Here is a 17157-nt window from a genome sequence, read left to right as displayed (position 1 = left end):
ATTCACGTGACTAGGCTGACACCTTGTGGTCATTTGTGATAACTGCAACAACACAATGTTGAGCTCTGTCTCCTGTTAATTTCATCGACTGCACCGCATTTCCTTCTCTTTAACAGTAAACTTCTTATATGGAGACCACTTTTTAACTCACAATTGGACTATACATACACACTCACACACATTTCTGACCATCTTTAATGCCATTTCAGTAACACCTTGTATTATTTTGAATAGATATGTATAAATAATTCATCGAAATTTCAATGTATTCACGTTTTATTCAACCAAAACTTAAGTTAAAGGACTGGAAATGAGTCAGTATAAATCCATCTGTCTTGGAATAAATAACAGTATGCACATTTTGTTGACATGGGTTTATCTTAAACATTATTCACCTTTATTGAAACACCTTCAAACTTTAAAACCAGACAACAAAGAGAAAAAAAAAACACTAGTGGTAGTTTGCACAGAGAAAAGCAACAAGAAGAACCAGCGTACTAAGAGCATAAAATGTCTCTTTTGGTGCATGTGTGTGTGTCCTCAAATCCATGATCCACAGCAGCTTTAGTTAGTTTTAAGTGCAGCTGGTAGGTAAGTGCGCATAGTTGATGATTTCAGAAAAGATCAGCTCCGTCGTAATCTGCTTCTAGTTGGTCCCAGATTTGACATCAAAGCTCCCCATGAGGACTTGTGGTGGTCTCCTCCGTTTCAGTCTCCTCTGCTTTTTCTACGGCAAATGTAAGCATGTGCGCATAATAAATACATGTGTGAACAAACATATTAGTATGAATATCAAACGGTACAGTCAACACAGACTCACCTGGTTGTGGTATAAGGACACACTCGCCCTCCTGCTCCTCGTAGCCGCTTGAACACGTGCACACGTAGCTGCCTTTGGTGTTGAAACACTCTTCATGCTCCTTTGTACACACGGGCTCTGACTGGGAACACTCGTCGACATCTTGGAAGAAACAGATAACTCAAATTTGATAAAGTGACCAGAATAGACATACTTCGAGTAAAACATCATAGCAAAACTATCTTATAGTAGAACAGGTGAAAGCTCGCTGGTGTAACTTAAAATCAGTAGGAAGTATCTGTCCTAAAGTGAAAGTGGGTCTTGCTAAAAACCTTAGAGACAAGATATTACAACTTTCCTTATTAGCCCTCTTTTCAAAGCAAAACAAAACTGCATATGAAACCTATTTGATAAATCTGCATGGTCAACAGTAACACAAGCTACAGCTGCAGACTAAGGCGGCAACTAGAGTCCGAGTATACATGCGGAGGAGAAAATCGATTTATTGTACGTGCGACTCCGCCTCTGTAGGTGGCGCTGTATCTCTCTATAACCTAGTACATATTGAATCGGTTTCCTGTTGACCTTTATGTCACAGAAGTGAACTGCGATGTGGATCGTGCTGTGGTTCTGTAATGTTTCGTACCTGCTGTTCATGTTAATGATACCAAGTCCGACTCCAGTCCGACTAAGTGTACACGTGCAGGAGTAATCGGACTATGAATCGCATCATCCAGATATCTTAGTCTGACTAAGCCTTGCTCGATTTTAGTCAGACTAATGTGTTTATATGAAAATGACTGTCTTAGTCGGACTAAAATCTAACTTTTAACATGCATGTTAACGCACTAAAGCTCAGTTGTGATCTTTTAATGGGGTTTTGGATCAACAATGCTTCCCTTATGTTCAGTGTCTTTTTAAAAAAATATTGCAGCTACTGTTTAGAAGCTTTTTTCAAATGACTCAAAAATCCCTATTGAGGCAGAGCATGTACGAGTATTAGGCAAACTAGACCCTCTAATTGGCAATAGGTATGAGTGGATGATTGTTTGTCTCTATGTGGCCCTGTGATGGACTGGCGACCTGTCCAGGGTGGACCCCGCCTTTTGCCCTATGTCAGCTGGGATTGGCACCAGTGCCCCCCCTCTCTGCGAACCTCATGTGGAGGATAAAGCGGTAGAAGATGAGTGAGTGAGCATGTACGAGTGTAACATCGTACCTGTGCAGGTGCCCTCTATGTCGTGGTACCCACTGGCACAAGCCTGGCATTTGTCAGCACCTGCTCCAGTGCAGCCAGAGCAAACTTTGTCACAGGCTGTGAATGGGGGGAAAAAATACACAGAAAAACATTTTGGTCAAGTGGAACTAAATTACTTTAAGGTGCTTTGTTAAAGGTCACATAGAGTGGTCCTGTTGCACATATATGTTAGTTATGGAGGTCTACTTACATATATTAACTTGTTTTTATGGTCAAAAACCTCCTAGTTGCTGGAAACGAGCCGATAGTAATCTGTCCTTTTTGAAGCACTTGTCAGCCGCGCTGTTTCAGACATAAATCTCGCCTGAGAAGACAGACTGTGTTGTGATTGGCCAGTAACCCGGAAGTGACATTCGGCACACCAGCTCTCAGAAGCCGGCTCCCCCTTCTGGAACGGTGGATGCACTGCTACTCATTATCAAAACATTTTTCCCTTTTATGACTTTGACCCGAAGTCAGACCCAGAGTCAGAAGACACTGTCGCTCGTGAAACACCTCCACAACGGACGTTATTCTTCTTCTGCGGTTCAATGTAAGCAACCGAATGTGCCCAGACTAGTGCCCGGAGCAGGACGATCGGCTGTTCCGGAGAACCGCTGTTTACGTAACTATAACGGGATTTTCAGAGATCTTGCTGAGCCCGAGATTACAATAAAACACAGCGTTCTCAGCAGTGGCTGAACTGTTTGTTTCGAAACTTCAGGGCTTCATAAACAAGGTAATGACGCAGATACACACCAAAGAAACAGCGTTAATAGGGACTTCCGGTCTAGTTCCGCTTTAAAAGACATAAAAGAATGTTAGTGTATGTTGTCTTACCCTTGCAGGAGTAGGAGCCTTCTGTGTTGAGACAGTACTGATCTTCTTTACACGGAGACGGGTCTGCGGAGCACTCGTTCACATCTGCAGCCAATCAGAGAGACGGCAGTTAGATGAACTGTTTTCTTTCTACTTTTTATGATCACGTCTGGTTTTTGTCTTTGTGCGACTTTTGTGAATTATTTATGTCTGATGCCGGATAAATACAGCAGCATGTGGATTAGATGTGGAGGAATTATTGGCGATCTTACCGACACAAGTTTCCTGGTCATCCTCCTCCCAGCCCTCCTTGCACTCATCGCAGTCCTGGTTGGTGGCTCCAGAGCAGGTCTTGCAAGAAGAGTGGCATTCTGAAGGAGGAAGTGAACGCCACAGATTATCTGAACACCATTTCTTTACTCGTCTAAATACGTCATCTTCTTCATCAACAGCTATAATAAGTCCCCCTGTTCTCGCCTCTCAACTAAAAGGAGATTTATAGGAGGATTGTACCTGTGCAAAGGGAGATGGTGTCGTTCCTCACTTCATTGAAGTAGCCGTCAGTGCAGTCCAGGCAGAACTCCCCTTTATAACCAGGGATGCAGCTGCATTTCCCGTCCCCTCCTCGAGTCCCGTCGCCATCACACATTCCATTTCCGTGACAGGGTCTCTCAGAGCCCCCCACACAGGCTGTAAAAAAATATACCACATTCAGTAATTATTTTTACTTTAACTGTTTTTATTTTTGGTTTAATCATGAAAACAGATCTGTATTATTTGGTACAAATGTCCTCACCATTACAGTCGGGTCCAAACGTTCCCTTTGGACAGCATACTTTGATCGTTTCTATGCAAAACCATTTGTGAAGATCAGGATGTTTTGTTTTCCTGTAGTGCAACAGGAAACAACAACAGGAAGATGATGAGGTTTAACGCCACTTTACTATGAGAAACAAAGTTTTTGTACACAAATATCTCTGTCCAGTCACACTGGGAGAGGGCCCCTCTGCAAATTACCCTGGGTTATAAAACAAACTGAACTGCATTAACTAAACACTCACCTCTTGAACCACCAGGTCTCAAAATGCTCTTCATGCTCCTCCACCATGCGGTTGCACTCAAAGCTGCTGCTCTCACACAGCCCCTCTATGATCTCCATCAGACGAATCTCACTGCAAGAACAAGAGAGAAAAAAGGGGAACAGACACCGAAATGTGAGTAACCGTCAGTGTCGTCGCATAAAAACTGTGGGATTTTAAAGGAAGCATGGAGGATTATGTGTTGTGTACTGGTTAACTCTTGACAACATTTTCCAGAATAAACACTGGAGACCAAAACCTGGTACAGAACCTAATTTCTGAGGAAGCGATGGTGAGGTTATGGTTGAGCATCAACTGGTTACGGTTAAGGTTAGGGATAATGCTTTGGTTTTGGCTGTCAGAATGAATGGAAGTTAACACCAAACCGTCAAAATTCTGCGACTTTCTGAAACAGCGCGAGTGAAATGAGCGTAATAACCACATGTTGGCTTCGACGTGCAACTTCTCAGTTTTCTCTGACAGCACAAAACTTAACTACGCATAACTATGGTAATACAAAGCGTCCTAAGGAGTTGCTGTTGTCTTCTTCATCCGTGTATTGGCTTATTTTATTACTTGCCGATCAAAGCCGGGAGTGGGAATTCACCCAGTCTCGCTTGAGTCGGGCTAATTATTAATTTAACTCGGAATCACATTATCTGAGTGCAAAAGTCCCACTTTTGAGCTGCAAGTTAATAATTATGCAACTAATAATTCTTTTCATAATCAACTAATCTGTTAATGTGAAATGTGCACTCACCACACAGCGTATTTTATTGTCCTGTAGTACTGCATTCAGTTTCTCATTCTAGTGCCAAAATGAGATTGTACCAATAAGAGACCATCAGTAAATGCAGATGATTTTACATTTCTCAGGTCACCAACTATTCATGGAATCATTGTCTACATCTTTATCCTCCATATGACGGTCACAGGGCCTCTAGTGCCAATCACAGCTGATAAAGGCAGTGTGTGGCCCCATGCACCAATTCATGGCTAAGAAAACTGTTGGTATGCAGCCACATTGACCTGCTGACCCCTAGTTCACTGTTTACTTGTATAGCTGTTTTCATTTCTTGCACATATTTAATTATCTTATTTCCCTACCTTATTTCTACTCCCTGTGACATTTGGCAGCAGCAACACTGCAACTGTTCCTACGTATACTAATAAAGTCATAGCTTATCTTTCAAGGTTTATGCTTCCAGTGCATGTCACTTATCTACAAGTGCATGCCCCTTATCTGTGATAAACTACACGTGGCAAACACAACAACCTGCAGCTCTGTGTGTGTAAAGCAAACACCAGTGCTGCTGCGTGACAGTGACAGTGACAGGGCGACCTGTGATGTGGACATGGCTGAGGATGATCATGATCTCACTCACCTTGTCTCATATTTGGACAGTGCCCTCTCCTCCCAGGCTGTGTTTCCGCCGCCAAAGTTCTGCTTTACTGTCCTATCAAAGCCCTGAAACACAAAACCCAGATTTGATCTCATAAAAACAATTGGAATTATTTAAAGACATTTAAGCATTTGGCACCAGAATAGTCATTATATTGATACACCAGTCAGTAAAATGATAAACAACACAGCACAGTGGTTATAAGATGTACTCTGACCTTGCCGAAGTTATCAGTAATTTGCTTGCAGGTGTTGCACGCGCCTTTTAAATCCCTTTTGGCGTTGGTGATTTCAAAAAGTAAAAAGAGAGTTATACAAGACAAAAGCCGCATTAGCCGCAGCTCAGAACTGGTGGACAGCATCTCTCTCTCTCTCAGTCACTTGAGACCCACTCCCAGACCAGGACACACGCTCCCTACTGACTACGTAGAGCTGCACGGTTCGGACACATCTACGCGGACTGTTTTAACCATTAAATCGAAGTCAGCGTTATCTATGCAAAGCGCAATAAAGTAGTATTTACATGCCGGTTGGCTAAAAACGTTTCAGTTGCAATTTTCCGCGTCAGCTCCTGGTTCGAATTGTGGCTTGCGTTGATTGGATCTCATCTCATGTCAATCATTTTTTTAACGAGTCACAATCCGCCACGCGCGGGACAAAGAAGGTCCTTCCGCACGTGGAAAATTCAGGAAACGCAGAAATAGTATTTAAACATGTTTTTTTTTTTTCAGGTTAAATATTTGATATAATTAAAAATAAAATATTAATGTTGCCGCTAGATAAACAAAGTCAATATTATTTAATTTTTTTAATACAGGAAAACATCCGCGTATGGCTTACTTCCTGTCTTTACCGGAAGTGACGCCGGGCTCTCAGCTATCATGGCTGAGAAGAGAAATGTTTTGGGGCTTCCACTGCTCTTTTTGCTTATTGTCGTGGCTTTCTTGCATTTGGTCATTTGTCCGTTCACGAAGGTTGAGGAGAGCTTTAATTTACAAGCAGCGCACGACATTTTGTATCACAGGTTAGACTTTGACAAGGTAAGGCGACGTTAAAGAGTCAGGTGCTAGATGTGCCATGTAGAAGCTAATGTACACATTGCTGCTCAGTGTAGTCCTTTTACATTTTTTAATGAAAGTGTTACAAAACTGCACCAGCACCATTACTAACATTTTTCTGAGGTTGAAAATGATTTGTGTTATGTTTTGCTAAAGTAAATGAATACTTTAATGTCTTTAACTGTTGTTAATACAGTTTTATTTAATGTATACTGTGCCTGTTTTGCACTGATGTGAGGGTTTCTACCTCAATTTCGTTGTACTAAAAAAATAATAAAAAGAAAGGTGGTCACACAACACATTTAATGTGTAAAACATATTTCATATATATATATATATATTATATCAATTAAATGAAAGTTATTCATAAATGTAATACAATTTCAGTGAGACTTCCTCTGTGAATGACATTTTGGCTTTATTTATGTTAATTATATAGCCCGGCATACAAAATGTATCCTGTTTTTCAGTATGACCACCATGATTTCCCTGGCGTGGTGCCGCGGACTTTCCTTGGCCCTCTTTTTCTCTCCTTGCTCTCCTCCCCTGTTGTCTTTCTGTCCTCTCTGCTGGATGTGCCGAAATTCTACACACAGCTGATAGGTACAAACATCTCAATGAATGTCTTAGTAACTGATATCGTGTGTTAGAATGAACTGAATAAAGTTGTCTTGTTTTGGTGTGTTTCAGTCCGAGCCTCCCTGGGAGTCTGTGTTATTGGCGCACTGTGGCACATGCAGAAAGAGGTGAGGAGGCAGTTTGGCTCGACAGTGGCGGGGCTCTTCTGTCTGATGTGTGCGACGCAGTTTCACCTCATGTTCTACAGCACCAGGACACTCCCCAATGTGTTTGCACTACCGCTCGGTAAGCTGCCGCCAGCGTTTCTTTTTCTGTTTCACTGAATTACAGAGAAAAAAATAATAACAGTAAATGTCCTTGTTGCAGTTGTTGTTGCTTTCACGTCCTGGATGGCTCAGAAACACGGCCTCTTCATCAGCCTCTCTGCTTTGGTCATCATTGTGTTCCGGTCAGAGCTCTGCATCTTCATGGGTCTCATGTTGTTGATATCACTGCTGAGCAGGAAGCTGGGACTGCTGCGTCTGCTTTACTACGCAGTTCCTGCTGGGATCCTGTCACTTGGTGAGTGATGAATGAGACTAATCATAGCGTACTTTATGCTGAAAGACTTTTTTAAATTGCTTTTATCTTTTGCAGCTCTGACGGTAGCTGTTGACACTTTCTTTTGGAGGAAGTTTTTGTGGCCTGAAGGTCAAGTTTTGTGGTACAACACTATTCTCAACAAAAGTTCAGAGTGGGGAATATCCTTTTATTTACACATGCACATTCCCTTCTGTTGCGATGTGAAACCAATCACTTTTACATTATTAACTTATTCAAAAATGATCCCCTCACCTTGAGTTGTCCTTGACCCCTCTCCTCAGTAAACCTCCCCTTTTCTCTGGTACTTTTACTCTGCGGTGCCCCGTGCTTTGGGCTGCACAGTGCTCTTCATCCCCGTCGGCCTACTTGACAGACGGATGAGGCTGCTGCTGCTTCCCACGATAGGCTTCATCCTCATCTACTCACTGCTGCCCCACAAGGAGCTGCGCTTCATCATTTACACTTTCCCCGTGTTGAGTTTGGTGGCTGCTCGAGGCTGTTCTTTCATGTAAGTCAAAGCACAAAACACACAAATCTGATGTTTAGGATACAAATGAGAAAACTTTTATGAACTATAATTGCTGCAGTGATCAAACAAGCATGTAGTGTGACATTACAACTGGTCATGTTCCTCACTCATTGATATTTTATGTTTTGTGCTGTAGTCTGTGCAACTACCAGAAATCCTGGATGTACAAACTGGGCTCTGCAGTTGTGGTCAGCCAGCTGTTGACCAATACGGCGTACACGAGTGTCTGCCTCTATGTTTCCCACCACAACTATCCAGGGGGACATGGGATACAGGAACTACACAGGCTGGTGCCAGCCTCCGCAGGTTGGAGTCATTTTCACATGTCTTGTGTAGAAGGGTATAAAGCAAACAATTTAGGGATGAGCAATCAATTGTTTTCAAATCAGTATCACAATATCAGCAACGTTTTTAGCATATCACATAGGCTGCAATTTAGGGAATTCCTTATGCAGCATATCTGACCCAGGGTTTATACTTGAATGTCACTGAAAGATCCTTAAAATATTGATATGTTGGTAGTAATTCATATTAAGTTCTCACCCCTGCATTAGAATAAAGAGCAGTTAATATTTTTGATGGTATCTCATGTGGTAATCCATCAAGTTTTAAACCTAAAGGCTTAAGCTGAGAGCCGTGACCTTGGAACTGAGGCTTAATCGTTCGTTCTGCGTGTTTGTTGTAATTAAATAGAGAATGCTGTATAATCCTCATAATTTCAGAGCATTATTATTATGCTCTAATCTGTAACATTCTTGTCCATATCAACACCCATGCTCCTCAAACTTGAGTGTTTATATTGTGCAATCTTTCTGGGCTTTGATTACTTTTAGTAATGTGTATCATATTTATCACCAACTGTAATAATATTAATTATTGGACATATTGTATTTTAACATTTTATATATATCATTGTTTTTTCTCAGATGTATTTGTTCATATTGACACCTATGCTGCTGAAACTGGAGTGTCACGGTTCTCAGAGCAAAACATTAACTGGAGGTTAGTGTGTTCATTATATATATTAAATTAAATATGTCTGACAGTGACTTTTTTTTTTGTAATGCTTTGACGTCATGTTCCCAACAGGTACGACAAACGGGAGGACATGAATCCCACACATCCCGAAATCAAAATGTACTCGCACCTGCTCATGGAGGCCGACGTTACCAAGATACAGCTGCTGCAGGACACGCACCGGCCTCTGACCTTTATAGACGGTTATAGAAACACTGCTTTCAACCCGTTTCACTTCCCTCCGCTCAGTGTGCAGCTGGAGGCTAAAGCTGTGCTGATGGAGAGAAAGACACTTGAGTCCCAGACACAAAAGGAGTGACTGTAACAGGAATGCTGTATCGGATTTTTTGCGTGTCCCGCCACATTTTAACACCAGTGTTCCCACAGTTTATATTAATAGAGAGTATCTATCATGTACGACCCCACCATGTAAACAAGGTGTACAGGAGCAGTACTAGAAAAGCACCTTTTTTAGATTTTAAATGAGTGCAAATCAACACAAATCAGCTGTCATTATTGTCCCTTAGATCATGACATTCCTAAACTTTAATACTTTCCCACTTTGTATTAATTATAACTCAATTATGTGTTTTGTACAAACGATGAAATAAAAACTCTGCACTATTGCATAAGGAAAACCTTTATTTACAAATGACCACAAAATTTGTATGGTTCCAATCTCAAAGCTCAAAACGTTTATCAAATTAAGTTCAGAAGTCATTTAATATAAAAATGTACAGTACATTGTTATACTCAATAATAAACCCATAATTTAATTCCCCTGGACATAAACTCAAATTGTGCTTAAGAGACAAATTGTATAATTTCAAACAAACATTAACCTTATTCCGAAAATACAGCAATATTGTACATCATCTTATTAAAAACATTTCACAAGTAAAAAAGATCTATTTCTAATTGACAGTACCATGAGCCACAAATTCAACAATGAAAATTAAATAACATTAACTTAAAACATCTTTCAGTCACAGCATTTATTTTTGGACCATGTTTTCCTTTTAGAAAACCATTCTGCATCTATCTTATCCGTGAAAATCAAAACAAACAGAAAAAGCATCCTGAAGTGATCTGCGTAAATCTAACGAAAAGTATTTACAGCATTTTTTTGACCTGAAGTAGTTTTTGGATAAGGCACAAGGAGAGAGTAGACGCAGAAGACGGAAACATTAATTTACAAGCAAACACATTATCCTCAACCCCTACAGCTAGAAAAACCCTCCCTCCCTGATACACTTCTGACTGAGATTTCATCATAACAGCTTCAGTGTTTAACAGTAGTACACAGAACACAATTAAACCTCAATCTGGCCTTTGCATTGAGACACAGAATCAGTGTAAAAATTGATATTTTACATTTTGCCCAACAAGGGACCCCTCCCCCCCATTTCACAGCTATGCAACTTGGTCCTTAATAAAGGGTTTTCAAGTTAATGCTTAACATTAATCAGTACTGAAAGTAGATCAAAGGGAGGTTGACCTTGAGGAACAGCAGACCCTCTATGTTTTCCAGTACAGGTCTGGGCTGGTTTAGGGCACAGTTGACACTCGCTGTGCTGAACAGTGTCTCTGCTGGGATGATGCTGGGGGGGCAGCCAACGTAACGGGCGGCTACTTTGGCAAGATCGGGCCACAGGAACTTTTTCAGGTTCCAGTAGTCGAGAGGGTCACAGCTTTGATCGAGTATGTCTTCCTCAAGGTACTCCAGCACTGCCAGCTCAGAGGACTTTGGCTTCTCCTCGTGTTTAATCTTTTGCCTGATGTCGGCCATTAGGGACCAGAGGCTGTTCGAATTGGAGGTGCTGGATGACACGGGCGCCTCGTTGCAGCCGTTGGGCAGCAGAGGCTTATCTGCAACTGAGGTAGAAGAGGACACGTCCATCTCCCGGATTAGATCTTGTTTACATCGCTCCGCTTCGTCCTCGGTAAACAGTGAAGTCTTGTATCGTGGGTCCAACATGGTCGCCCAGATGTACCGTGGGTCATTCAGTGTTGCTGACATTTTGCTCACCATGGCTTCCTTTAGAGATTTGAGCATGTTGTCTATGCCCACAGTCTCATCAAACAGCAGGTCTATCTTTCTGTTGAGGATGTGAATGAGTGGTATTACTTGACCCAGCGTGGCAGTGTGGCTGCTCATCTCCCTGCAGGCAACTTCAAAGGGTTTCAGTGCGTTACAGACCGACAGCATTACCTCCCACTGATCACAGCTGATCATTTCCCTGAAATTGCACTCGATCGACATCTCGTCGATGGCTTTCCTCTGCTCGACCAGCCGCTCAAACATGAAAAAGGACGTCTTCCATTTGGAAGGAATGTCCTGAATCAGCTGGTTCTCTGGCAGCTGATGGACCCTCTGGAGCTCTCCGAGTTTCTCCTTGGCCTTTGCCGAGCGGTGCACGCGTTCACAGATCTTTCGTGCAATACTCAGAAGGTTCTGGACCATCCTTTGACTTTTTATGGCTTCGCTTACAATGAGGTCTATAGTGTGTCCAAAACACTGCATGGTGACATGGCCATGGTCCTCCAGAGTGTTTCTGATGGTGATGTTGTCAGTTACAGTGAAACCCTTTTTCAGCCCTGATGATGTGATCCAAGAATCCCACAGATACTCGAGCTGCTTTGGGATGTCTTGCACATCTTGATCACAGTCTATTTGTGAGACACTTAGAAGAGCAGAGCAGTGGAAGTCCTGTCCTTGGGGTCTGACACTTGACTCGTATGTTGCCCAGTGGGCAGTAAGGGTCAAGTACTCTCTCGTCTGACTACTGACCCAAACACTGGTTGTGAAGTGGACGACGCCACCTTCAGCCTCTTTCAGGTGGGTCAGCACTACATCCTTCACCTTTTCGTACATATCTGGTATGGCAGTGCTAGTAAAGTAAGAAGAAGGTGGTAGAGAATACTGAGGCTGGAGGTACTCTAGCAGTCTGTTTAGTCCAGCATTCTCCACCATAGCTGATGGCTGAAGATCCAGTGCAAGCATTTCTGCAATAAGTTTGGTGATTTTTTTGGCAACCGGGTGGAGTTCATCAAACCTTTCACAGCTCTGTTCTGTTTCAAAGACAGATGTTTCCGTGAGCTCTTGTTTAACATTAATTTCAGCAGACGGCACATCACCTGAGATAGCATTTTTACTTTCAAGAACATGTCCATGAAACCTCTGCATGTGTCTAAAGAGGCAACTTGTGCCGAGGTTTGTAGTCTTTTTGCCTCTGCTAATTGTGCGGCTACAGTGCAAACAAACCACCTTTGTGGGGTCAGCAGGTGAAATAGAGAAATGGTTCCACAGTTTTGACGTCTTTTTACTGAAAACAGGCAGGGTCGGTGGTTTTTTCTCACTGGCTGGGCTCTCAGTTTCTTTGGTTGAAACGGCATCTGTTGCAGTGAGATTGAAGTGAGGTTGAGGGGAGGAAGATTCCTTTTCATCGATGCTTTTTTGGTTTTTGAGGACATCTGGGTGGCGTCTCATAAGATGCCTCATCAGACAACTTGTACCAAAGTCGCCCCTTTTACCTCGACTGATGACACACGGACAGTAACGGCACAGTGCTTTTAATTGGTCGACCGGTGACACGATGAAATGGTGCCACACTTCAGATTTCACCCGTTTCATGATCTTCTTGTTTTGCTGGAAAACAGAATGATCCTGATTGAGACTGGGGCCCTCAGAGAGGTCACATGGTGAGGAAGTCATGGGTGTATCCTCGGTCTTAATTTTGAAGGGGAAATTGAGGGAGGACTCCTGCCCTGAGAGTTGCATCATGTCTTCAGATTCCTGCTGCATATCCATACTTTCCTCCATGCTTTGGGGCAGTTCTTCTGGCAAGTTTTCTGGTGAGGATGGGAAAGGGGAGGATTCTTTTTTCAACTCTTGTGGGTCTTGTAAAGGTGTGCGGGACAAAAGTGAGGGTGGGTTTGTATAGGGTGGGGGAATGTGATTGCCCTGTCCATTTTCCTCAATGACAACTTCCTTGTGGGCCCTCCACATATGACGAATTAGACAGCTTGTCCCTAGATCTTTACCATTTTTACCCCTACTGAATTCATTCATGCAATGGATACATACTGCTTTGGAATTGTCAGCAGGCGACAGGTAGAAGTGTTTCCATACAGCTGATCTACGACGGGAACTCGAGCTTTTGGGGGTCCCGGGGAGGCGCTCTGGCCCCGCCTCTGACATGTCATCAAAGTTGTTTTCATTGGAATGTGAGGATGAGAGCACGCTACCAACCGTGTCAATGTTGGCATACTGTTCTAGTTTTGGTTCGACTTTGGATAACACTTCTTTGGATGACGGGTCTGAGCTTTCAGCTGAGGTGGACGGCGAAGTGTTCTTTGAGGCAGAAGTAGTGATGCTATTCGTCAAGTCTCCGTTTTTTGGTGAATTTGGGGAGGGAAGCATGAAAGGTGAGGGGAGAGAGTTAGTCAGATTATTCGAGGACGCGTCTGCTCCATCCTGTAGGAGCACGGTGGGGTGAGCTCTTCGTACATGCCTCATTAAACAACTTGTACTGAGGTCTTTCTCGTTCTTACCCCGACTAAACTCTTTCATGCAGTATAAACAGATTGCTTTGGTACTGTCTCGTGGTGATATGCAAAAGTGATTCCACGCGGGAGATTTTTTCCTTGGATTGGTTTGACTCCTCATGGATGATAAAAGGCTCTGAGTGACCGCATCCATGGCAACATCATAAAGGGTGCCTGTGTAGCCACTTAGTAAATTACTATACTCATCGCTTTCTTTTGTTAAAAAAGGGCCAAATGAGCTTCCGAATGCTAGCCTTTCATCTTCATGCATGCTATCCTGTATTCCATTTGCACCCTCAATGTCTTCCTGTTTGATATGTTCACTTGCTTCGTTGTTGTCGTCATATTTTTCACTCTCTGTATTCTCCTCAATATCGGTGTTTAGGTATTTGTTTGAAAGAGTGGGGGAACCTGGGTCAGTCTCTTTTGCTTCGTCTGACTCAAACTGTTTGTCATCCTGAGAAGATAAATGGGGAGAAAGGGGGGAGTCTTTATCCAGTGTTGATGATGAGCAGGCTGGTGAACTTGCATCTGCAGTGTCATGAGGGTTAATGCTGTAGGATTTGAACACGTAGCCATCCTGGCCCTCAATTTTCAGGCAGGTCCCCTTTGCCTCCTTTTTTTTACTTTCAGTGGAACCATTAGGTTCACTGTCCATGTCCTCACTCATGTGAGAGACCTCTTCCTCCCCGTCCATGGCAGCAGCCCAAGGGTTTCTGTACAATAGTCAGGTCTGCCTTGTCAAATGTAATCACCTGTTTCAGGTGTAAGTCATCGATACAGCAGCTCTCAAGCAGGTGTCGTAATGTGTGTGGGGCTTTCCAGGACACAGGGTGCCTGCATGCTGCTCTCCATTTATGACGAGTAGTTCTACCTCACCACACGCGACCTAGAGTAAAGGAGAGACAGGAATCAGAGTGAATTAAAAAGGAACAAGATTCCACAAAACAGGTAAGACAGGTATTGTACAACAGCACGGAGGCACTCTGCATAATAAAAATAACTTTTTTTCCCCCCAACACTGACTAATCAGACCTTTAATACCATAAGAAGGTTTGGCAGTGGCAGTGATGTTCCAAGTTCCACTTTAGAGTAAAATCAAGTTTTACAGGAATTCAATTGCAATGTAAAACCGCTGAGGTGATTAATATGAAAGTGTTTGCAGGGCGAATGGCACCTCCCAAAACACAGAAGAACATAATTCTCATGTACAAATACAGGTTTGGTCAGTTGAGTCCTTTGCGTTAAATCATTAAAGCCTGCACATTAAAACAAACATAGTTTACTCCACCCCCTCCCCCTGTTTACTCCCACCCCCTCCATCACTTCATTAGAATAATTGTTTAATAACCATCCCAGCTATGTATACTATTAATTTAGAAATGTTAATCGAGTTTGAATATAATACTGTAATGCCAGTTACTTCCCTCTTTGTCACATTTCGTAATAACCGCTCTCCATCAACTGTACAGCCATGCTATTTTTGAAACACTAAACAGATTATTTTTTTCCCATCGATCACATCAGTATGTTTGAGTCGTTGATATTGCTGATCATTGAAATCAGGGTAGAATTGTGTTAAATATGGATGTAAAACCAAAGATGTTAATATTTGATCTACCACTATATATATATATATATATATATATATATATATATAAAAACCTAGACACACCAATAATTTAAAACACAATGTCTATGCTATAGTATGATTTAAAGCAGGTGTGTGTGTGTATATATATATATAATTAAATAGTTGAATGCGATGTGGATTTTTAAACAAATCAAAGAGCTGTGGAATCTTGTCAGATGAGGTCTTTTAAAAACAAGTGGACTAATAACACTGACTGTTAACACACCCCTGCTGTTCTTCATACAATGCCTTTTATGGTGACTGATCACCAATATCAGGCATATGTTAGAATAATAAAAGTCATAATAATAACAATAATAATCAGATAAGACTAGTAGTTATGTACAGAATTCAGCAGAACACGAGAGCATTACCCAACATATGTGAACAAACATGCCACTCTGAAAACATTAGCTCAGTACCACAAACCAGAATAACTTGTAACTGCCGTTAAGAAATAACCACCATAAGTCATTCATAATCAACATAACTTGACCTGACAAAATGTGACCAAAACAATCCTTTATTCTAAATGTATTCTCCTTCAAGAATAACAGACAAAAAGTAGCAGCATTAAGCAATTTCCTAAGTGATCAGTGACAGACTGGTTTTCCGGGTTTGGCTAAAGTGCTAGTCAGGAAGAGACTAGAGGACAGCAGAAAATAGCCAACGCTGACTTGCTTTCATTTTCACGAAAATACAGTCGAGTTTTTAAATGTGGGTCAATGTACCGGCTTCAGAGTTACTCCACAAACACTAATAAAGAGCAATGAAACGTTCTAGACCCCCCACGTGAACAAATATTTCACATTATACTATATCAGCAAGGGCAGTTCCGCGTCACCATCAGTAAACACCACGGTGGCTATACAGATGCTAAGTGTGTTAGCCGTAAAGCTAATAAATACATAAAAACAACACTCAGGTGCAGCACTCCTGTCACATGGATTCTTAGCACGAACACCAGAGCCAGTGCGACGTCTTCAATTGACAATTTGACGTTATGTTGACCACTTAAGTGCCGTGCACACCGAACCACGACTGTTAGCTGGTTAGCTGCCAGCTAGGCCACACACATACAGGACATACAAGCTAACCTGGCGAGGCAGAACCCAGCCGTGGCAACACACGAACCGCACGGGATCCGAATCCGACCTGCGCTCAACCACGACGTCCCGTGTCCACAAAACCCACCCGAGGACGCGATCACGAGAGCAGTATACTTACTGTGGAGTATGGTGGTGTTATCCCAGGGTTTTTGGCCCCCAAACAGTTAAATTTGACACATTTGATTGATCCGGAGCGGGGTTCACTTTGTTGCTTTTGTCTTCTGGTTTGCTAGCAGTTCACGTTCGGCCGAAGCAGCTCCACACAGCGTCGGACGGAAGGAACATCTTTTAATGATGTCACCGGACGCAGGGTCTCAAATGTGGCGAAGGAAGGGGACGTATTATTATTATTACAACAACGTCGGGCTGCACCGTGAAATGTTGCTGATTTCTTTTTATAGTTACTGTTACTACTACTGTTAAAGTGACAGCGGTCATTTGCGCGTTGTGAGTTAAATACGTGCAACAAGTGAGGGCATGTTACATCACAATAGCTGCTAACAAGGAACTTTAAAAATAAAAAAAAACGTTGAATAAGAAATAATAATGGTGATGATGATAATAATTATAAAATATTTGTTCTTCCATGTACTGCACATATGATCATGTATATATTTGTGATCTTACAGCCAAAAACATCTACCTCATTTATTTATATTTATAACTAGTTTGTCTTTTTTCTGTTAGTAGGAGTTCATTCTTAATGCACGCACATACTTGGTAAATAAAATATAATAATAATAATACATTTGACAGGGTACATTTT

At 42.1% G+C, this 17157-nt stretch overlaps 2 protein-coding genes across 2 annotated transcripts; one reads left to right on the top strand and one right to left on the bottom strand.

The window, feature by feature from the left end:
• Window positions 1-430: 430 nt before the first annotated feature.
• On the bottom strand, window positions 431-5698 carry creld2 (cysteine-rich with EGF-like domains 2; the record flags this gene model as incomplete). Its single annotated transcript, XM_083906869.1, has 10 exons — window positions 431-727; window positions 821-961; window positions 2019-2114; window positions 2877-2960; window positions 3128-3226; window positions 3369-3545; window positions 3652-3743; window positions 3917-4027; window positions 5320-5402; window positions 5555-5698. The coding sequence occupies 10 exons, from the start codon at window positions 5696-5698 to the stop codon at window positions 669-671; spliced, it is 1086 nt and encodes a 361-aa protein (XP_083762995.1). The 3' UTR covers window positions 431-668.
• A 486-nt stretch (window positions 5699-6184) lies between these two features.
• On the top strand, window positions 6185-9420 carry alg12 (ALG12 alpha-1,6-mannosyltransferase; the record flags this gene model as incomplete). The annotated part of the gene is made up of 9 exons (XM_083906800.1): window positions 6185-6376; window positions 6865-6997; window positions 7085-7258; window positions 7340-7534; window positions 7610-7715; window positions 7842-8063; window positions 8221-8390; window positions 9011-9086; window positions 9174-9420. Exons 1-9 carry the CDS (start codon window positions 6218-6220, stop codon window positions 9418-9420), a joined length of 1482 nt encoding a protein of 493 aa, XP_083762926.1. The 5' UTR covers window positions 6185-6217.
• Window positions 9421-17157: the final 7737 nt, after the last annotated feature.

Source organism: Microchirus variegatus (genome assembly GCF_963457635.1).
Source record: "Microchirus variegatus genome assembly, chromosome: 20".
In the NCBI taxonomy this organism is placed as follows: domain Eukaryota; kingdom Metazoa; phylum Chordata; class Actinopteri; order Pleuronectiformes; family Soleidae; genus Microchirus; species Microchirus variegatus.
This window is presented reverse-complemented; position numbering and strand designations above follow the sequence as displayed.